This window comes from Malaclemys terrapin, chromosome 5 (assembly GCF_027887155.1).
Source record: "Malaclemys terrapin pileata isolate rMalTer1 chromosome 5, rMalTer1.hap1, whole genome shotgun sequence".
Lineage (NCBI taxonomy): Eukaryota > Metazoa > Chordata > Testudines > Emydidae > Malaclemys > Malaclemys terrapin.
The window spans coordinates 91,276,464-91,299,497 of record NC_071509.1 but is presented as its reverse complement, the minus strand read 5'-3'; the positions used below and the strand labels follow the sequence as shown (position 1 = coordinate 91,299,497).

General features: G+C 44.8%; 2 protein-coding genes across 4 annotated transcripts in view; one reads left to right on the top strand and one right to left on the bottom strand.

The window, feature by feature from the left end:
* The window catches only part of MGST2 (microsomal glutathione S-transferase 2), a 59,911-nt gene extending 59,067 nt beyond the window's left edge, over positions 1-844 (top strand). For both annotated transcript variants that reach the window (XM_054028819.1, XM_054028818.1), the window contains one exon: positions 420-844. In XM_054028819.1, the coding sequence (XP_053884794.1) occupies positions 420-552 (133 nt within the window). In that variant the 3' untranslated portion in view covers positions 553-844. The remainder of the gene's footprint in view (positions 1-419) is intronic.
* Positions 845-3,448: 2,604 nt separating this feature from the next.
* The window catches only part of MAML3 (mastermind like transcriptional coactivator 3), a 347,337-nt gene continuing 327,751 nt past the window's right edge, over positions 3,449-23,034 (bottom strand). The window contains exons 3-5 of one of the 2 annotated variants that reach the window (XM_054030838.1): positions 14,868-15,110; positions 12,738-12,825; positions 3,449-8,351 (exon numbers count right to left, since the gene is read on the bottom strand). In XM_054030838.1, coding sequence (XP_053886813.1) covers positions 7,366-8,351; positions 12,738-12,825; positions 14,868-15,110 — 1,317 coding nt within the window. In that variant the 3' untranslated portion in view covers positions 3,449-7,365. The remainder of the gene's footprint in view (positions 8,352-12,737; positions 12,826-14,867; positions 15,111-23,034) is intronic. The other variant, XM_054030839.1, reaches the window with a different exon arrangement.

The following is a 23,034-nucleotide window of genomic DNA, read 5'->3' as shown; positions in this document are numbered from 1 at the left end:
TACTTAGCTGCCTCCAGCCTAAGTCTCCTCTACAGTCTAATTAGCTGACTGGGCCCACCTGGCCTAATCCAGCTCTTGCAGGGCCAGTGTGGGGAGTCCACCCCATCACAGTGACATTTTTCCATTTCCACATCAGTGACTAATTCTTCATGCTGTGATCAATCCCACCCTGGAACAAATTGCAAATTGTCACATAACTACCTCAGGGGGAACATCACCATTTTCAGAGAGGAAAATTTACTAATTTTCCCAGCAAAAATCACTTTCTGGTGAAAAGATCATTTATTTTTCAAACCAGTTTCATCAATGGCTCGTTTTTCTCTGGCACAGCTCTGATCAGCTGGTGTAGACTAAAAGTTTCAAAACGCACACAGCATATACATCTTGTAATTGTGTTTCTTTCTGTTTTCCTCCTCTAGGATAACAGGTTTTTATTGGAGTGTGGTGGTTCTGCTCTCACTGATGGCCCTGGCTGCAGCTGGGATTACTAATAGCTTTCTGGAAGAATACTTGGACATCAGCATAGGAAAGAAATTACATAAATTGCTCTGAAGATTATTTATGTATAAATAAATAAAGTAGATGCTTTCCCTGGACATTAAAAGGCAGATGAGCTGCATCATGTGGAATGAAAGCATCCAGATTTCTTTATTAATCGTCCATTTCAATGTAAAGTGCATGTCTTTCCTGACAGTTTGTTTACACTGTTTCTTTCCTATACCACAGAAAAGCAGACACAAAGAATATAGCAAATGTGGATTCATGTTTTGAGTTACATGTTTAATGAACTGGTCTCATGTGTACAATATTGTATGACAGCAAAAATTACATTGAATTCAGACAATGTTAATCCAGTGAGTGGCTTAATTGAAATAGTTGTTGCACATGACAACTATTCTACCCAATGTCCTTCAGCCCTGCCATGGCTGCTGGATTCTTCCTGCTCTGCATCATACTTGGGGCTGAACATAGAGAAACACATGGTCCCTGCACAGAGGCATTTAGAATCTGTGGCCCCAGTCCTGCAAGCGACTCCAGCCCTGATTCAGGAGAACATTTAAGCATGTGTTTACAGTGCTTTCCTGAATATAGACAGACTTCATTGACTTCAAGCACATGATTAAGTCTTACTTAAAGTTAAGCACGTGCTTAAAGCCAGTATGTGTTTAAGTCCCACAAAGCGCCTTTCCTGAACAGGGACACTTTCCTGATTTGGGGCCTCTCTATGGGCAGACCCCTGTTTTCGCAGAGAGCCCCACTGAAGTCAATGGGTCTTCATGAGGGAACAGATGTCTGCCAACCTGGAGTCAGTGGCAGGATCAGGACCTAAACCAGACACAGCTAGGCACAGATGCTAGTCAAGCAACTGAATCTATTTCATTGTTTCTCCATAAAGCACAGATGGCTGATGTATGGGAGAGACTAGACAAACGCTCCAGCACTGCCAAAGCTCACAGAGAGTCATAAAATAATAACGAAAGCAAACTGACTGTGAAAACAGTTTTCATTAAAAGGGGGCGGGGAAGAGAGAAAAATCACTGCCTGGTGGGCTTTCCGGGCATGGTGCTGAGGTTGAATTGAAACAGCACCGAAGAAAGAAAAAAGGCAAAGCTGTTAAATGTCTTTAAATAGGTCTAAATAAAGTTATAGCAGATTCCTGATTATTCAAACAATTTGGGTGACACCAAATCTGTTCAGATAAATGGGAGCTTGTAGGCAGAGAGTCCTTCTGGCACACATCTGAAGGCTGGGGTTTGGCCATAAATATTGTATGCACTTAGTTCTGGTCATTCAGGGCACTATGTGACAGTTAGGGCCTAATTCAAAGACCATTGACTTAAACAGATGTTGAGTCAGACCATTAATCATCTTCCACATGATGATCAATTATAAGGTTGGAGCTGAGGCATCCATAGTCACTGTAACTAGATCACTTGCCATATTCTAGCATTTGTGATGACTGAATAGCGATGAGGTTGCTAACTACGTGTATCCAAAGAATTAAAATTCAACATGGGTGAGGCAGTTATTGTTGCAGAGGGAACAATGATGATGAATAGTCTGTCTTTTGCGCTTTTAAAGGACACTTGCCTTGAAGCCACTGAGGCTGGAGAGATGCCCAAACAGCATGGCTCCAGGGGGAAAAACAGGAGATACAGGGCCTGATCCCGCACCCACTGAAGTTAGTGAGAGTCTTTCCATTGACTTCAATGGGCTTGGATTTGGTCCACTAAGAAGTAAGAAAAGAGACAGAAAAATCTATCCTACCAGATATGATGCCTCTTGACAGTCACAATCAGAGGTGCTGCCTCCAGGAAAATTGAGAGGGGATGGTAGTAGGGAACCAAATTAAATCATAGTAATGAAGTACTTTTAGAGGATCCACAAAGGCCATCTTTAAGCAGAGTTCAGGCATGATAAACCTTAGCCTTGCATTGGTATGTTTATAGAGAACCTGCCATCCCAAGGCCCCTAACCACTGTACAAAAGGAGCAAAGTGATATACTAACTATATGTACTACACGTCAATGAAATGTTGCCACTTCTGGGATGAAATACAGCAGCTGTTTAACAACACAGAGCAGCATTGCTAAAGAAGAAATATGGGACCAAAATTATGGGAGTTACACCTGCTTACTACAGAGCTGAGGTGGGCTACCTAAAATTAGAGAGGCTACCACATTGCCTTTGGATAGTTCACTGATCTACTTACGCAATTTACCAAGCACTGGACAAACACTAACATCCCTCTGAGGTAAGTACGTATTATCATCTTCATTTTACATATGGGGAAACATAGTAGGTTTAAATCAGTGTAATTCCATTGGCTTCAATGGAGTGACTGACAGGCCTGGAGACTTTCTCAAAGCCACATAACTTGGTGGCAGTGCCAAGACCAGAATTCAGCAGGGTTCTGAGTCTAGCAGTAGCACATGCTCCTTTCATATTATTTCTTCTATGTTTTACAGGGTAACAACCAGATTCTTGACTGGATAAACTCCAATACAAATCCAGGGGCTGACCACTCACTCACAAGGAAGGGATTGGATTATTGCTGAGGGCAAATTAAATTGCTACCATCATAATACAAGCTTAAATACACTTAACACAAAATGAGGGCCTGATCCCAGGAGATACTGAGCACCCTCAACTCCAATGAATCTCATTTTGTTTGTTTGTTTTTTCAATTTTTCCCCACACAAAGGAGGCAAAAGCATTGTACCTCATTGAGTGCTAAGTGTGTGCCAAATATTGAGTTTTGAACTTCAGCTGATTTCACTGTAGCCCTTTTCGAAGATTTATTTATTTATTTATTTATTTTTACAGTGGGAATGCTGTATCTTTTTTACTCTCCCATAACTCAGATAGGACTGAAGCAATTTTGCTCTAACTTTTAATTCAAATAAAATTAAAATAAAGCCTTCAAGCACAGCCCAAACCTGGAAAAAAATTAAGACTTAAAAATGATTTCTTTGGAAAGTGCGAAAATGACTTATAATGAAAACGTTTTTGCAATGTTAACTATAGCTGTTGTTACTGGAGATCATGAAAGCATACCACAAAGTGAATGGTTCACTCTTGTAATCAATATACCACAACAGACTTTACCCCTTTCTTCTTACTGATTGTTACTTTATAGCTAGCCAACCAAATAAAATAACCTTCATGCCCATTTTAAACTCAATCCCTCTTCTTCCTTTGAAGCCCCAAAGATAATAGTGATAATATCCGGATATCATGGTAGGATGAATGTGAGGTGCCATGAGTGAGAGTCCTATAAATCAGTCTTTTCTTTGATTCAGATAACAATCTTTTATTTGTTTTTTTGTTTTTTCTTTAAAAGTGGTATGTTAACATCAGGTCATTTCTACATTTTCAGAGCTCTGTACAGGTCTCAAAAGGAAATAAGCAATGCTTAATGTACAAAGTAAAAACAGAACACTAGAAAAATCTGAATAAAATGGAGCAAGTTGCTGTCAGGGATACAGTACAAATTAGTAATTAGATGTCATCTGAAGTGCAATACCACTGCAGTGAGGATGAGTTAAGGAATGAAATAAAAATACTCTATTTTAAACAAACAGTATATATATATTTATATGTATATATTTTACAGATAGTAGACCCAGTGATATCTGCAGAATTGTAAAAACCTATTTACAAATAACCTTTTTTTTTTTTAAACATTACATATACATCAGCACCATAGTAAGAAAAAAACCAAACCTATTAAAATCTACCTCTCTATTACTTGGTCCCAGTATGGAGTATTTGGAGGAAGCTTTACAAAGACAACAGCGACTCAGTCCTCATCAGCAAACTTCCTGTCACCATATATGCGCTAATTCCTGTACCCTTCCAATAAAAGTGAATTTCCATTACGTCACTTTTCAGTGTGTGTGTGTGTGCGTGTGTGTGCGTGTGTGTTTCTAAATCTAATTTCCCAGTTTGCCTCTCTGAGGATACATCTACAAAGCAAAATCAGAGCCTGGGTCAACTGACTCAGGCTCACAGGGCTCATGCTGCGGGGCAGAATATAGCCGTGTAGATGTTCTGGCTTGGGCTGCAGCATGGACTCTGAAGCCTAGCAAGGGAGAGGGTCCTGGAGCCCAGGCTCCAGCCCAAGCCAAAACATGTACAAGGCTATGTTCAGCCCCACCGCTCGAGTCCGGCGAGCTCAAGTCAGTTGACCCATGCACTGAGACTCAGCACCATAAGGTGTTTTTTTTTGCTGAGTAGATGTATCCATAGTTGACAGGGTATGCTTTGTCACTGAGGCCAGGAAATAATGATGCAGACCAGCCACTCCATCCCCACCATGCTTGGCGTCCTCACTGCTGTATGTGACCCTTGGTTAGCATGGTGCAACTGTCTGACACAGTGCAGGACAAGCATGTACCCTACCCACTCCGATAACATTTACACATAGCACACCAGTGCCAGTTCTAGCCCTTCATCTACCCCCCCTTTATGCTAGTATGACTAAGATCCTACTAGCTATAAAATGCTTGTGGTTGAAATCTTCAGTTGGTGCTCACTTTTACAGTATTAGGGCCCACCCTGACGTCCCCTGAAATCAGTGGAAAGACCAAATCCCATGGACTTCAACGGATACTGATCAGCCCCTTCAAGTGTATTATTAAAATGTGTTGGGTAAAACATTTTAACTAATGCATTTTAAAACTCTGGTGTAGCCGGGACACGCTGTATTTTAACAGATTGTTTGGGAATTACCTTAACCAGCTAACCCATGTTAACATATAGCTTGCCCTGTCTACACCCATTGTCCTAGTCTAGACAAGCCCAGCAAAGGGTTACCACACAAGAGTGAACAAGCAGCAGGGCACTGAGTTACCTGATGCTATGTCTACACTGCAGCTGGAGGTGCGATTCCCAGCACACAGACTTGCATGAGCTCAGCTCAAGGTAGTGCATTAAAATAGAGGTGTGGCTGTTGTGATGGCTCAGGCTACTGACCCAAGCTCAGACCCCGGGGGGGAGCCATTGCCAGTGCCACAATATCCACGCTGCTAATTTTTAGGACAGTAGCTCCAGTCTGTCTACCCAGCTGGGAATCATACCACCTGGCTGCAGTGTACACATAACCTGAGGGGATAAAGGGTCCATTTTACTCCCATTTCTTGCTCCTGCTCAGACCTGTGCTCCATGCAGAAACAAAGGGCTTGAACCTGTGAGGTACTGAGTGCCCATCCTCAACTCCCACAGATTTCAATGGGTCAGTGCTTCATACCATGGGGCCTAAACCAAGCAAATGAAGACAAGTCGATTGGTAGGTTTGGATCATTTAAACAATTTTCACTTCAGCAAATGTTTTGGCTCACAGAGATTGGGTTCAGATATTCTGAAGGGCCAGGTTTTATTATTTTAAAAGCACCATTTTGAAAGACATATCACAGTTTTGTTACATGTTCAGCACAGATCTGCATTTAACCTGTCAAGAGATATGTCACTGCTACTGCCTAGCAAGCTGGTTTGGGTAGACCCTGTATTTGCGATAACCAATAAAGAGTCATTTGCCCCCACCGTGGTTGATCATTACAACCAGTCCTTTCTTGATTCCTGCTGTTTGGGTACCCCAGCGAATTTATCCCGGCACTAGGAAGTTTACACTGAACATCTGTTTAAGACAGAAAAGCAGGCTGCATGTAGTATTAAATCAACTGCATGGGCATCCCAGCCCCAAACAACATCTCTAATCTTGCGCATTCAGGAGAAGAAGGGAAACTCATTCAGAGTTCCACACTCTTGTGGTGCATTTTAATGTTCTCCAACTGCTTCCTTTCTTCATTGTCCCTGTTTGTGGGGGCTGCTGCTCGGCTGAAGAAAAGTGAAGTGCAATGGCCTTGTGTTACAGTGCATATTTTTCCCCATTGTTAAGGAAAAATCATGAGTATTATTGGGGAAGGAGGAAGAGAAGGGGACTTGAATTGGATCTGCACAGAACTCTACTGTAATCTGTTCACTCTGCTTAGTCCTTTTACACCTTGTTTAGCTGCTAGCCAACAGTACACTGCCAAGCAGCACAGATGTGCCGAAGCGCCCAGATACAGAAGCAGAGACATGAGCCTAAAAGAGAATTAATAGCTCATTAAGTTAACCCACCCACCTAAGCATTGGGTATGCCTGCTCATATTCACCAACAGTCCTGTACTCAAACCATCCTGCTCTTTGTATTGCCAAGTTTATGTTCTGCTAAGCTTTTATTTTAACTTTTTTATCTCTCTACAGTGAAAATGGTAACCCCTCTATGATTGTTTAGGCTAATCACATGTGCTGGACATTCTTGCACAATAGCCTAGAGTAGGCTCCATAGGCCTTGTTCTGTATCAAATCAAAGAGAGCGGTACACTTTGAAATCTGGGATCTGCTTACACCCAGAGTTCAGCACATTTCTGACCTGTGGACATGGGCTGTGCAATCACCTGGCAACTCCCTTAGGTTTTGTTCCCGGCCGAGGGATCTAGCTCTTCACACGTCCTGAAAGCTGCGGCGGTTACAGTAAAATAGAGTGGGAGAGACTGGGAACACCGCATCGCTGCGCAACAGTGCCTCACCGCACAGAACGCGCCAGCTCGTCCCATGGACAGAGAGCAGCTGCTTTTCCAGCCCTCCCCTCTCTCTCACAGACAGACAGAGCAAGTACTGCTGTGCAGTGGAGATTGCTATGTGGAAGTTTTGTGAAATCGACACGTCGATGTTTTAACCACCACCTGACTCTTCCACAGTTGGCTGCAAGTCAGCTCGGTTTGCACAGATTAAAAAGCAAAAAACAAGGATGGGGGTACATCCTGTTTTCTTTTTTTAACGTAACTATCAGAGTTTTAAACTATACAAGCCCGTTCACTATGGGTTTCCAAACAACTCATCAAGTTCTTGCATCCACTCATCACCTGGTCCACCTTTAATGATGGAGTCCACAAGGTCCGCACCCTCTGCTATACTTGAAAAGGAACCTCCAGCTCCTTCATTACTGTAATTGTAAGACATGTCCTGAGTGGGATTCCTCTCATAGGTCTGACCTTGGTTGCTCTGAGCAAAATTCCCACCTGGCATCTGTTGTGTAGGGGGCTGATTGAAACCAGGCATAGTGGGAACCCCCTGACTTATTGCAGGCATAACCATTGTCCTTGCTTGGCTGGTTCCTTGTTGTGCAGGGAGCTGTTGCAGCATTTGTCTTCCCATTGCTGGATTTAGGGCTCTGACTGTTCCACTAGTGTCCACAACTGACTGGTTAATTCCCTGTGGAAAATGTTGCTTGGGCAGCCTTGGTTGCCCAGACTGCACTGGATATGCCGTGCCATTGTTGAATGACCCAATTTCACTGCTAGTCCTTCCAGGGATACCTTGTAAGCCTCGCTGCTGCCAGTTCTGTGCTCCTTGAGGGACAGTTGCCATCATGTTTTGAAGTCTAGGGGCTTGTGGCCTGGGCAGGACTTGGCCCACAGGTCCTTTCATCTGCTGATGTTGCTGGGGAATAGAGTTCACCAGGATACTTTGACCAAAACTGCTGACAATTCCAACCCCTTGTGCGGACGCGGGCTGCCTTGGTCCTTGGCCTGCACTATGTGCCAGGGTCATGCCACTTTGGTTTGGGTGCTGCAACATTTGGCTCATTCCTGTGCTCATATTATACATTCCTGGTTGGCTGGTAGATGTATTGCTGTAAGGAGTCATTCCCATCTCGGACTGGCCAGCTGCTGTAGACATTGTGCCAGGGTTCTGGGAGGGCCCCATTGCCATCATGCTTGCATTCTGGGCCATCATTCGGGAGGTCCTCATGCTCTGAAGCGCTGCTTGGTTTCTCACTGCTGCTATATCCTGGGGAGAACCTACAGCAAGGAGGGGGAAAACTAAGTATTAAATCATACATCTTTGCATACCAAAAATTTTGTAGGAGCCTTTCAGATTGCTTTGCTTTTTGGGTGAATAAATTATTCTTTCATGTGACAGTTAAAGGAGAGAGGAGAAGGTTATGCATCCCAGGGAGGAAAAATCTAGTCCTCCTGGTATTCACATGTCAGACAGAACGTGCTTCCCCACAACGTTCCAGCTGTGACCTGAACACCGACCCACAAAGTCTCCTTTCCTTGAAGGTGAGAGGCGGTACAGCTCCAGTGCTACCCTAAACAGGAATTGCTGATCATGTTAGGTATTCAATCTGCAAAGCGGAAGACTGTTCAGCAGAGAATACTATCAATACAGGCCATTAGACTAATTTCCCTGAAGACCTAAAATAGGGCTGGAGAGGTTAAAAGCCAATGACTTACCCGGTAAGCAATTCTCATTTATGGCAATTTTGGGATATGTCCCCCCAGAGATCCAGGGGCTTTTGGTGCCCCGTTTATCTTTAAAGTATCAAGGCAAACTGATTCTGTGCATGATCCAGCCTAAACCATCAGAGCCTTCTTGATAATGTACTATACAAGCTCCTCCAGTAAAACTGTGAGGCTTCAAAGCAGCAGGTACACTGCAGAGCCATTGGAGCAGCAGTACTGAGGCAGGGTTGCCCTTCTGTTAGGCAGTGACTGATGATAAAATGTTCAAAAGGCTCCTATGTCACTTAGATGCTAAGTCCCGTTTTAAAAATAATGTAGGTGCTTTTGAAATTTTTACCATAAGTCTAGAAAAATTGTAAATTACATACCAATATATAATACTAAATCATCTCCTCACTGGGGAAAACAGGAACCAGGGACCTTTTTTAAAGTTACACACATAAAGGTCTTCATTTTTCTAGCACTGTATGCAGCTGCACATATGTTATTCTTTTCAGACATGGGGCCCAATGCTGCTTCTATCAAAGTAAAAGACAAAACTTCTATTGGACTTCAATGGAAGCAGGATCAGGCTCATCATAGTGCATGTGATGGTTAGAAATTTACTTTGTCTGACTGAATTTCAAAGTAAATAACCAAACTTCAGTCAACCAGTTAAGACTCTCTTCTAAATATCTCCATTGTCTTTCAAAACTGAGCCATGAAAATGGAAATGTCAGACTCAGAAGGCCAATCAATTTTTTAATAGCTCAGGAGGCATAAATGAATGGATTTTCTATATCATTGTTACTGATTAAGTCTATGGAAAGAAGAAAAATTGTTTTTTCTGGACATGTAGAGCAGAGAGAGTGTATTAGTGAATCAATATTATAAGCACATTTTACTCCACCTTGGACCAATGACGGGAAGCCAGAAAATCCTAACCTTGTTAAATTCCACACCATGGCAGATAACTGCACCACACTTGTGTCTTCCTGATGTGGGATTATCGATTTCTGGGAAGCCAATATGCCTCTGTATTTACTATCTTTATTTAAAAACAATTACAGAAATTCTGATTATGCCACAGGTTCACTGTGGTTTTGGGTCAATATCATACTGAACTAAAACAATAAAATACTCTGCAAGTGAAGCTCAAAGAGGATCACAGAATGAGGCAGACAATTATTCCCAGATCAAACATCATTAAGTTTAAATAAAAAAAATCTCTTGTAAGAGACAAACTAAACAACAAAAGCAAGACATGGTGTCCCTAAATCAGTCCTTACCACCATGGCATACTGCACAGATGAGTGTCAATCTGAAGGACACAGAACCCTAGGTCCTGTTACATAAGATGGATGGTTCTTCTTTGTGAGTATATAGAAAAACTGTGCTAGAGAAACCACATCCATATTACTGCACACATGGCTCAATGGATGACCCCATCTCTTTTGCCTGGCACATGAGATTGGGTATGGAGTGACATGCAAAATACAGGTAAGTGAAGTGTTTTGGAGAGTGACCAAAACACCAATAAAAACCAGATAATCCAATAGCTTTTACTTAGCCTATGTTACTGACAAAACAATTTTCTCAATGTTATATATTAGTGAGTCGCAGTTGTTTATGGTGTGGACCACCATTTCTCCCATTTATGACTGGGCAACTGTCTTCTCACCCATTGGCAAGCCCATAAAATTTTTATAGTGACGTCTGCAAGTACTTAAGTAGAAAAATAGTATTAGGAAAGTATATAATGCATTCTTAGCTGTCTTTTAATGCATGTTAGCAGCTGGAAACAAACAGAAGAGTCAACACCAGCCAATCGCAGTCTGAGCCAGACTACAATTTGAGAACCACAGTTTTACCTGCATAAGACACAGGAGCTCAGATAATGTGGTAGTTTAGAGAGAGAGGAATTTTAATATACTGGTGAAGTTCTGCTGTCAGCTACATCCATGCAACCCCAGTAAAGTCCTTTGGGTTATGTGTGTATAACCGGAGGGTAGAATTTGGCTAAATATTTTTATTGAAATTAGTTTATTTATGAAAACAAATCCCTTAATTGGTCAATTTAGACCAATTCTTCTCTCTATTTTCTTCTAAACAGTGGAGCTGGTGCAATATTTCAGAAGATTAATAAAGAAACATTTTGGGCAGCTGGTGGATACTGGTGAGCTCTGCTCAAGTCAGTGGAGCTGTGCCAGTTTACAGGCAGAGAGGATGTGGTTCTTTGTTCACATGGCTATATCCTGGTATCAATGTACATAAGAACACAAGAACAGCCATACTGGGTCAGACCAGTATCCCATTTTCCAAGAGTGGCCAATGCCAGGTGCTTCAAAGGGAACGAACAGAACAGGGCAATCATCAAGTGACCCATCCCCTATTGTCCAGTCCCAGCATCTGGCAGTCAGAGGCTTTGGGACACCCAGAGCTTGAGGTTGCATCCCTGACCATCGTGGCTAATAGCCATTGATGGACCTATCCTCCATGAACTTATCTAATTCTTTTTTGAATCCAGTTATCTTTTTGGCCTTCACAATATCCCCAGGCAATGAGATCCACAGGTTGACTGTGCGTTGTGTGAAGAAATACTTCCTTTTGTTTGTTTTAAACCTGCTGCCTATGAATTTCATTGGGTGACCCCTGGTTCTTGTGTTATGTAAAGAGGTAAATAACACTTCCTTATTTACTTTCTCCACACGGTTCATGATTTTATGGACCTCTATTGTATCCCCCCCTTAGTTGTCTCTTTTCCAAGCTGAACAGTCAGTCTTTTTAATCTCTCCTCAAATGGAAGCTGTTCCATACCCCTAATCATTTTTGTTGCCCATCTCTGTACCTTCTCCATTTGTAATACATCTTTTTTGAGCTGGGTTGACCAGAACTGCATGCAGTATTCAAGGTGTGGGTTTACCATGGATTTATATAGTGGCATTATAATATTTGCTATCTGTTTCCTAATGGGTTCCTAGCATTCTGTTAGCTTTTTTGACTGTCGCTACACATTGAGTGGATGTTTTCAGAGTACCATCCACAATAATTCCAAGATCTCTTTCTTGAGTGGTAATAGTTAATTAAGACCCAATCATTTTGTATGTATAATTGGGATTATGTTTTCCAGTATGCATTACTTTGCATTTATCAACCATTTAGTATGCATTCCTCACTTACAAATAGTCTGTTACTATTACTTCACACTATCACAAACAGAAATTGCAACAATCGTGCTTTAGTCCTTTATATATTTAGATTGCATCATTGAGGAAGCCATTAAACTGGATCTTCATATTTTAAAAGCTCAAAATTAGTTGTGCCTAAAACAGGATATTTTCCCTAGGTTTTTCCACAACATACAAATGTCCTTGAAGTTTCAGACTTGTAAGCTATCTCTGTTAGTATCCAAGATTCTTAACTTTTTTCTATAGCTGACATTTCTGGCATGACTAAATCCATTGCTTGTCCGAATTAACATGACCTCTTCTGAAGGATAATCATCAAAAATCCCTTTCCAAAAAGGGAAGGAGACGGACTGAAACAAAGGTGGGGAGGAAGAAGAGAAGAACCAAGAGGGAGGGAGAGGCACTGGTTGAAATAAATTGTAATGGGGAGTGGGGAGAAAAGATAAACTCACAAAATCCAAGAGTCAAAGAGGCAGAACAGAGAAGAAAGAAAAAACTGACTGGGAGAATTTTTAAGGCGCAGATTTTATTGGAGAGCGCTAAAAACCACTCAGAAATACAACTCTCCATGTAAAATTGTACAACGCCCTTCTGTGAAAGTGTGTTATATAAGTGTACATGTTAGTGTGCAGGAGGCAGAGAGAGAGAGATGGATCTTTTCCCTCGATACCCTCCCTAGCCTCCAACATACACAAATGAAATGAACTCCCAGATGCCCACTACAAAGGACAGCTCTGACTTGGAGGGTGTGAAAAGCATTTATTACTTTTACCTTGGAACTGACTGACTTGTTGCACTGGATACGAGTTCCGCTGCTGCTGGAGATGTTGCCGAGGCAAATGTGACTGCTGCTGCAACTGCTGGAAACGAATGAGAGAAGGAAAGACGGCAGAGGAGAAAAAGCTGATTAATGAATGAATGACTGAATATGACCATCTGAGTCTGGCTGCAATGACAAACAGCAGCTCAGTTGCAGCAATTGCTAGCAAGCTGTTCTGGGGAGACAAGTGCTGTGTGTCAGCAGGCAGGCAAAGTGTGCAGCTGCCTCATGTGAAGAGTCCTACTGAGAGTACTTGGAGCACTCAGCACACGGGCTTCTTTTTGGTTCAAAAAGGAACCAGCACTTAGACTCACATTACCTATCCCTACTCATAAGCACCTCCTAAGTAGCAGTATAATTGTCTCCAACCTAGAGGGAGTGGAAGGGAAGAGAGGAGATGGGAGGGAATATTTTTAGAAACATCTTTGTCCATCAGCATGAGAGGTGGGTCCGAAATGAAACTCTGGATCCCAAATCCCTTGAGCTCTGGCAATGTTCCCTTTTGGATCCAGACTTAGTGGCTCGCCTTGATCTTTAGAATGAGGAGAACACACACACTCTGGATTCATAATAGCCCCAACTCTGAGGACTGCTGGTTCCAGATCTGAACTTTGTGGCCCAGGCCCATCTCTATCCAAAACAAAAAGAGATGCTGGGGCCCAATTCCCCTCCTGCTTTCCCCCCATCCTACCCATTTTTTGGTTTTGTTTTGTTGTTTCCATTTGCTTGTTTTATTACCACGTACAGTAGCACCACAGATGTGCTGATAACTCATTCAGGACAAGTGAATTGGTCTGAGATAGCGAGTGATTGTGAAATGCCTCTGTGTCCTGATTTGTTACACAGCTGTGTTGAGCTGTCTCTGGTGGCTGCAGTATATGAATATTCTTCATTTATTTAAAGCACACTCAAATGTTGATGGTGAATATAAGTAGAAGCCAACTGATGTCTGGGTTTATATGTGCCTTCAAAAGATTAGTGGGTGCTCTGCAAAGCAGCTCTCATAAAACCCTGAGGTTATCTGGTTGCTTCATCAATGTACTGTACACAGACTCAGCGCCCTCTTAAAAAGCGATGGCTTACATATGTGCAGAGATATGGCAAGAGAGGGAATGAAAACCGACCTACTGTACCTTGATTCCTTGTCCTACAAATGTTCATTATAAACTTCCGTTCACAATATATAGACTCCCCCAGCTCACAAAAAGAGCCGTAAGAAGAACCCACTGCTGAATAAAGAATGTGTAGGAATCACAGCACAACTTTGAAAAATGTATTAGCAAAACACAAAGAGAAAAATTGTTTGATACAATTTCCAGTGCACCAGAGAAAGCCAGGAATCTAAGAGGACCTAATCTAAGTTATGTGTGATACAGTTGATCGTACAGCTGCTGTTTCCCAATACCTTTAGGGTCTGAGTCTCCACTGACTGAACACCTGTGAAAGTGGGTGTAAAACACTACCATTCTGATTGGGCAGCTTAACACCCATTTTCCACAGGCACAAAGATGACACAAAAGGCAAGGCAAGTGAGAATCAGGCCCTAACACTGAATTCAATTTCAGCCTCTGATACTGGAATACAGAGCCACCATTTGCCATGCTACTACAGAAAAGATGGAGTCAGGTGGAGCCTCCCTTATAAACTGAGGTCCTGATTCTGATCTCCTGCATAGCAGTGTAAATGGGGAGCAGCTCTAGGAATCAGTGGGAATATACTGATGTGAAACTGGCTTGAGATCAGAAGCAGCGTTTGTGCTTTTCAAATGTACTTTTCAGTTCACTCCAGGCTGACAATTCAGTGTACACTAATTCTGTTCTCACTTGTACCAGTTTTACACCAGCATAACTCCACTGACTTCAGAAGTGTAGCTCTAGATTTACATTGGTATGAAATCAAAGTCAAGGCCAAAGTATAAGCCAGGGGACAGGAAATTAGTTTGACCATGCGTTTACTACATCCACCACAGTTTGAGAATATGAATACAGATGAGGAGAGGCTCTGCTATGAGGCTTCCATTGCCCCTGTTCTCATATGTGTGGGTATTGTACTGTCTGAAATACAGAAGAAGAGCTACAGTACCTGCTCTGCCAGGATCTGCTGCTGCTGCCTTTGCTCCCTTAGAAACTGTTGCTTCTGTTGCTCCATCACATGGAGCTGGGCCCTTTGCTCAATCAGCATCTGCTTCATGATGGCTGCTTGCGGCTGATTTCCCAGGAAACTGGGACCCCCTGGGTTTGCACCCGTGACCACGTTGCTGGAGCCTGGTGGGACAGAAGGCTGCATAGGGCCTGTGGTCCGAGAAAGTCCCACCGGATGCTGTTCCTGTACAAAGAAAGAGATACGGCTTCACCACTCAATGTACTCCACATACAAGGGGAAAGTAGGGACCAGGAACAGTAATGGTGGACTCGCTGTGAACCTAACAGACCTTAGAAAAGGAAAGAGGCCTCTGAAAACCCCCCACCCAACCAACCAATTTCATATAGCACATTACAAATGGAATAGGTATTAGACTGAATTATACTTAGCACCCACATAAACTTATGTTGAAAGCACTGCACAGAAGTTAATTATCAAGATCCTTACAGCTGCCTTGCTACAGATAGAAGAACTTACTATTTCCATTTTACAGATTGGGAAAGTGAAGCAGAGAAGTGATTTGCCCATCACTTGGTGAATCAGCAGCAGTGCTGGGTTTAATAGGACTTCCAAACTCCAGCTCTGAGCTCATCAGTATTGCCAACTGCAAGCATTCAAAATACATGAATTGGGACCCGAAAAATAAAGAGATTTTCTTTAAAATCATGAGAACAACAACAGTTGGGTTCTTTTTATTTTCCTTAAGGTTTCTGAGCCTTTAGGAGTCATGTTTTCAAACTTTTTCTCTGCAATCATGAGGATGAGAAACTGTTTTTTAAAACAAACAAACAAACAACAACAAAAAGGAAACTGATTCTCACATTTGACTCCAGGAGCTGGAGCTTTAAGAAAATCCCTAATTACTGTGAGACGCATTAAATCTTGAGAATTGACAACACCGATTCCTGTAGACTACAGCAGAGTTCAAGATTTAACCACAAAATAGAATCATTTAAGGTTCATACCCCAGTCACATTGTGAGAACTTGGGGCTGAGGAAGCAGGAAACCATTGTGACATGGGTACTTCTGCCTAAAATGACCCCAGAGCCCCTCTATGTCACCAATCCAATGTGTCGTACAGTTGTGTTGGGGTAGGGACTAAAAAGGGAGAGGCAGGCTGGATTTCAAGGTCATTCTGGCACCTATTCACTCTTAACCCATCATCTTGTCTCCCTCCCCCATTTCCCATGGAACTGCACACAGTGTTTGCCAGAGCTGTGGAAGGGACCAGCTCTGTGAACAGCATCTATCCTGTTTTCCCAGGGTGATCTTTTTGACTAGAAGGTTTTGTTGGGTGCCTTCCAGGTCAATGGCTAAGGGCTTGTCTACACTTACAGCGCTGCAGCAGCACAGCCGCATTGGTGGAGCTGCACCGCTGTAGCCCTTAGTGAAGATACTACCTACGCTGACTGGACAGCTTCTCCCATTGGGGTAGGTACTCCTCCTCCCTGAGAGGCAGTAGCTGTGTGGATGAGAGAAGCCCTCCCATCAACATAGCTCTGACTGCACCAGGAGTTCAGTCAGTAGAACTATGTTGTTCAGGGGTCTGGATATTCCACACCCCTGAGCGACGCAGTTATACTGACACAAGTTGGCCATGTAGATCGTAGCTAATGCAAAGAAACCCACAAAGGATGAGAGGCGTGTTTCACAAACACTGCGTCCCTCAAAACTCACGTCTGTTTTATGAAATCTTTAGCGGCTGTATGCCTCTAATAAGGCCCAGTGCACCACCCAAACCCCCACTGAAACCATGAGTCAGGGGCTTAAGTGCCACACAGGACCCTCTCCATGGGAGTACAATGCAGCCCAATTTATTAATCTGTATGTGTCCTGTTACTACAAGCGGGTCCCAGGGGATGGGGACGCCTGTTTCTAAAAATGGCTAGTGCTGCTGTTCTGTCTCTGCACCAGCAGATGGTGATATTCGCCTGATCCTCCACCATTCGGCCCAGCTTGGTGATTGCTGCCCTGTCTCTCCCTCTCTTCCCCCCACCCCCACAGTTGCAGATGGCTTAATCATGACTACTGTTCCTCCTCCTCCCCCCCCCCCGGACCCTCCCCCCAGTACGTCTGGGATAATGCTGCTAACGTAGAGCTAGGCAGTCAAGTGTTACAGCGTAGGGCAGGTAGCCTGGCAACTGAGAGTATAATACTGAACAGATGGTGTTCGTACAGCATGATGGACATCACACACGACAGCCTGAGACAATCCAGGAATTCCCTGGTGTTTTGAGGCCCTCTTTACACAAAATGAGCTCGCATCACCGTTGCCATGTATCTGTTGGTTTCCCCCCAGCTCTCCCATTGACATCTAACCAGCAAACTGGCTACCTATTATTCACTTTACCTACAGCTCAAAGGGCACGTTATTTGGTGATGGTGGAGGCAACACGCTGAGATTTCAAATTAGGGTGCCCTGAACTAGACACCGAGGCTTAGCTATTCGGAACAAGGAGGAGGAGGAGGAGGGAGCTTTCCAAATCTTTGTTTCAAATCAGGGCCCTGGCTTTCCCCAATGAAAATAATTTGAGGTGTGTGTGTGGGGGGGGGGGGGTGCATGACAGAGAGAGAGAGACACACACAGTTTTATGGCACGCCACCGCGTGTACCTCTTAAGGTAAAGGCTTTAAAATACAATGGGTCATTTGTGGGACATTGTGATTCATGTCTGAATTATCTATCCCAATACCCCTGGGTGTTATTTAGCCCTCTCAACAGCATGGATGTTTAAAGGAGCCCTTAAAGAAGACAGTAATAGATGGAAATCTCACACCCCAAGTCCCTCACCCCACCCTGCTTTCCCAAACAAAGAAACAAACAACTCTTCCCCCTGGTGAGAGCTGCAGGCAGAACTGCAGTGCACCGGCTCAGACTCCAAATTCAATGCGATACTGAGGGGACTCCTGACACTTCTTTTACAGAGCATGCTGCTATTTACTAATGAGCTCAGGAAGCGAAGACATACCCAGGCTGTCAAATTTCCAAACACCAAACAACGCATAATGTATGTCTGTGGTTGGGAAGGAAGCAGGGGAAGAAGGAGCAAAACTCGAGGAGAATTTTCAGAGGGAGAGGAGAAAAACGAAAGACAATAGTCTTTCTGCTACTAAATTTACCAAGACATAGCAATAGGTATATAAGAAAACCAAACAGTGCTCTCTCTCCCACCCCCATCCGCTCCAAGCGAGGGTGATGCTGAGTTTTATTCAATGACTAATGGGTTTATTCCATCTTTTCATATCTGACAATTTTTCCTGACATTCCCTCACTGCCAGTGTCCCCTGCTAGCAGTGATTTATAGGCGAGGAAATAGGATTTCTAGGGCTGAGGTCAGAAGGACATCTGGCTACAGGCAATACCAGCTTGCACTCACTGAGGGCTTGTCCACACTTACAGCTGCAGCAGCACAGCTGTGCCGTTGTAGCACTTAGTGAAGACACTATCTACTCCGACTGGAGAGCTTCTCCCGTGAGTGCAGGTACTCCACCTCCATGAGAGCTATGTCCATGGGAGAAAACCTCTGATTGACAGAGGGCTGTCTACACCAGGAGTTCAAGTATAACAGCATCGCTGAGTAGTTCGTAATTTAGACTAGGGCTGAGAAAGATCTGGGACAAGCATTCAAGGCTCTTCTAGGGCTGGCCTCTGGCTCCCTGCACAATATGCACGCACCCTCCATCATGAAAACTACACCTAGTTTAAGTCCTGCTTCTAGGGTGGGCATTGTCTACACATGCCTAGAGCCAACCCAGGCTCTCTGAATCCACAGTGTCATGGGGATTTTTTTCAGAGTAGCAGCCGTGTTAGTCTGTATCCGCAAAAAGAACAGAAGTACTTGTGGCACCTTAGAGACTAACAAATTTATTAGAGCATAAGCTTTCGTGGACTACAGTCCACTTCTTTGGATGCATCCGAAGAAGTGGGCTGTAGTCCACGAAAGCTTATGCTCTAATAAATTTGTTAGTCTCTAAGGTGCCACAAGTACTCTTGTTCTTTTTATGGGGATTTTTGTGCCAGTGAAAGCAGTGCCTAGAAGAAGCATGTCACAGTAGTGTTGCACAGCATCCCTGCTGGCTGTTATCATGTGCTGAATACTGACAGTATAGCCTGAGCTGTGCAGAACATAAAAGAAGCATGGCTCCTGCCCTAAGGAGTTTACAGTCTAAAAGCTAGGCAGAAGAGCCCCACTGGAAACACCACACCAGCTCCTTCCAGCTCCCGAACGCTGTGGTAGGGGACATTAGGAGGAGGAGTGAGAGAATCCACTTTGAAGGCTGTAGTTTGGGAATGCTTTGAGCTAGCGATAGCAGCAGACCCAGGCCAAGGAATGACCACCTGGGAAAAGATCAAACAAAAAGGAGTTTGAAATAAATGGAATGGGTATATGCTACGTATCAAGTACAGCACTGACATAATAAGGCAACAAGCATTTTTTAGACAGGGAGATGCGGAAATAGAACCACATGATGGATATTATACTATGGATGTGATAATACTTTGAAAGCAGTCAGCTATAGGTGCTGGAACTAGAGGTGCGGGTGTGTGTGCAGCACCCTGACTTGAAGTGTCCATTATATACAGGATTTACAGTTTGGTTCAATGGCTCTCAGCATCCCCACTATACAAATTGTTCCAGTTCCCCTATAGTCAGATACAATTGTCAGGAGCAGAGTATAAATACCTAGACAGATACAGCAGATATAGATGATAGATGGACAGATTAGAAAGAGAGAGAGTCTGAGTAGATGAGGAATATTAAAGTAGAAAATATACCAAGGATCATAGTAAGTGTCTGAAAAAAGCACAAACATTTCTTATAAGCCATTTGCCACCCTGAAAAGGGAAGATCCCCATTATCAACTTTGGCATTTTTACAAAGGTTACAAAATGAGATCATATAACCACTAGAGAAAAAAATCCAATATCTCCCTTTGAAACCTGCTCAGCTATTAGGAACTGAGCTTCATCTCAGAAAAGATAGGTTTTTAAAAAATAATAATTTCTGCTTTTGGTTATAAAAGCTTCAGGAATCTCCCTCCTTTTTCTATGTTCTCCTTGGTTCAAAAGAGATGGAGAATTTTTGCTCATTTCCATCTATCTGTTTATATGACTCTCATCGTGTCAGTGTTTGAGCATCTCATAATCACTCAGGCATTTTATCCTGGGAGGTAGGAGAAGTATTGTTCTAATTTTCAGATGGGAAATTGAGGCACACCGTCGCTGAAGCGACTTGCCCAAGGTCATACAGCAAGTTTGTGACTGAGCTAGGAATTGAACTCAGGTTTCCCAAGTCCCAGTACCCTGTCCTCTACCCCATCCTTCCTACCTAACTCTATGGGCCTTGCTATAGTATCCAAGCTCCTTTTCAACTCCACCACTGATCATACTGCCATTTACTTCCCCATTCCTCAACACTTAGTTTGTGCCCAAGCAGGGATGTGTGTGTGTGTGTGTGTGTGTGTGTGTGTAGATAACGTTACAAAGGAATGAATTCAGAGGTGGAGGAGGGATGAGCAGCACAGCTAGGGTGACCAAATGTCCCAATTTAATAGGGACAGTGCCGATGTTTGGAGCTTTTTCTTATATAGGCACCTATTACCCCCCACCCCGTCCCAATTTTTCACACTTGCTGTCTGGTCACCCTAAGCACAGCTGGGCTTGACTTGGCCTGGTTTCCCTTAAGACAAAAACTCTGCAATATGAGCTCCTTGGCTTGTCTTTCTTCAGTGTTGGAAAGTGCCTGAAACATAATGGGAACAATCATAATTAAATAAAGTAATAACACCACCACTCTTAATCTTTACTGGGGCTTAAACTTTGGACCTAATCCTGCAACCATGTGCTTAACAAGATTGGGCCCAATGTTCCCTCACTAGTAGGGTTACCATATTTTGTGCCTCCCAAAGGAGGACACTCCACGGGGGCCCGGCCCCGCCCCCAGCCCCGCCCCAACTCCGCCCCTCCCCAAAGTCTCCGCCCCCTCCCCTGCTTCCCACGAACATTTGAGTCGCAGGAAGCCTGAAGCAGGTAAGGGGGAGTGTGGGGGGAGGAGGCGCGGCCCAGGCTGGCCCCGGCCCTGGGGTGCCGGCCCCGGGCCACCACCCCCAGCCCGGCCTGGCACCGCCGGCCCGGCCCCCGAGTCCCCGGCCCGGCTGGCGCCCCCGATCCCCCCGCCAGAGGCCCCGGCCCTGCCGACCCGGCCCCGCCGGAGGCCCCAGCCCTGCCGACCCGACCCGACCGGCCCCGGCCCCGCTGGAGGCCCCGGCCCGGCCGACCCGACCGGCCCCGGCCCTGCCGGAGGCCCCGGCCGACCCGACCCGGCCCCGCTGGAGGCCCCAGCCCTGCCGACCCGACCGGCCCCGGCCCCGCCGGAGGCCCCGGCCCGGCCGACCCAACCCGACCGGCCCCGGCCCCGCCGGAGGCCCCGGCCCGGCCGACCCGGCCCAACCGGACCCGGCCCCGCCGGAGGCCCCGGCCCGGCCGACCCGACCCAGCCCCGCCGGAGCCGCCGACCCGACCCGGCCCCGCCGGAGCCGCCGACCCGACCCGGCCCCGCCGGAGCCCCCGAGCGCCCGGCCCTGCCGGAGCCCCCGAGCGCCCGGCCCTGCCGGAGCCTCCGGCCAGGCACCGCACCGCGGGCCCGGCCCGACCCCCGAGCACCCGCACCGCCGGCCGGCATGTCCCGATTTTCCCGGACATGTCCGGCTTTTTGGGCTTTCCCCCCGGACGGGGATTTGGAGCCCAAAAAGCCGGACATGTCCGGGAAAATCCGGACGTATGGTAACCCTACTCACTAGAACCTCTTTAATTGTTCCACACACCAGCTAGGTCACCTGGTTACTCATTGGCCTACATAATTTTTGGCTCCTCTGTGAAATACCTGAAGATAAACTTTAGATTCACTTACAAGATAAACACTTTGAGTTAGGTCAGTGTCTGTATGACTGGAAAAATAGAGTAAAATGAGAATATGTCCCCATCACTTCCTCCCCCACAAGAGCCCAGTCTCTGACAGGGTTAAAATCAATGCTGGAGTGTAACATGGGAAAGTAGGATCAGCCCTTCTCCATGAAGGTCAGGTTTGCAAGGACTTTGTTGAGAAAACAACAAGAAAATACAATTTGTCCACATCTCTACTTTGCACGGATATTCCCTGAAGGGCTCTCTGCTGAAATATAGCTCTTAGATATTTAGGTTGGGCTTTTTTTTTTTTTTTTTAAATTGTATGTCCTGGTTTAAAAGTTTCCTCCATCTGCACTTCCCCCCCCATCCCTTTCTCATGCTGTGTTTTAGAACTGGTTGAACATATTCAAACAGCAGTGTAACTGTGAGGGTTGTGTCACCTGCACAGTGGAGCAGAGCAGCTGCTATAGCTTCTGAGCAGCCTGTGTCACGAAAATACAGCACACTAATGATCTTTCAGCTGCTCTATGAATTGAGCCCTTTACCCACCCTATCTGCATGCTACCTCTTTCTTTCTTTGCTTGGGAAAAAAATGTCAGCTGTCTCTGGCAAAGCTGATTACAAAGGCTTTTTCCTACCCCCTCTCCCCGCCCCCCAGTTCTGATGAAGTCATCAAGCTAAAGATTTCATAACTGATGCACAGGATGATCTTGTGTTATACTGGGAGATGGGCCAAGTGCTTCCATTTATAGACAAAGGCACCGCCATGCTGCCAAATGGAGCCCTTTCCTGCAGACATTACAAGGAAAAAGAAAGGGGGGGGGGGGGAGAATCAGGAGCCAGAGGGCATGCTGTGAAGTGACATCACTAGGAGCTTCCTCCAACAATCCTCAGCGCACAGCTGCCTGCTGTGGCAGCAGCCTGAGACCAAACTAAACCTACTTCAAAAAGACAGTTATATAACTACTGTCCTAGCTCCCTTAAACACACACCACACACATCCCAGTAGGCCAAAATTAACTCTGGTGTACCTGCATAGACGTCACCCAATTCTGTAGCACAGAATCAAGTCAATTCCAGAATATTGTTAAAAAAGGCAGAAAGGTTTAAAATAAGTCATGCCAATGGACATGTGTGACCAGGGTCCTAGTGGGGGCCAGCTGTGGTCACTCAATTAGGGAGAACTGCAAAGAAAGGAGC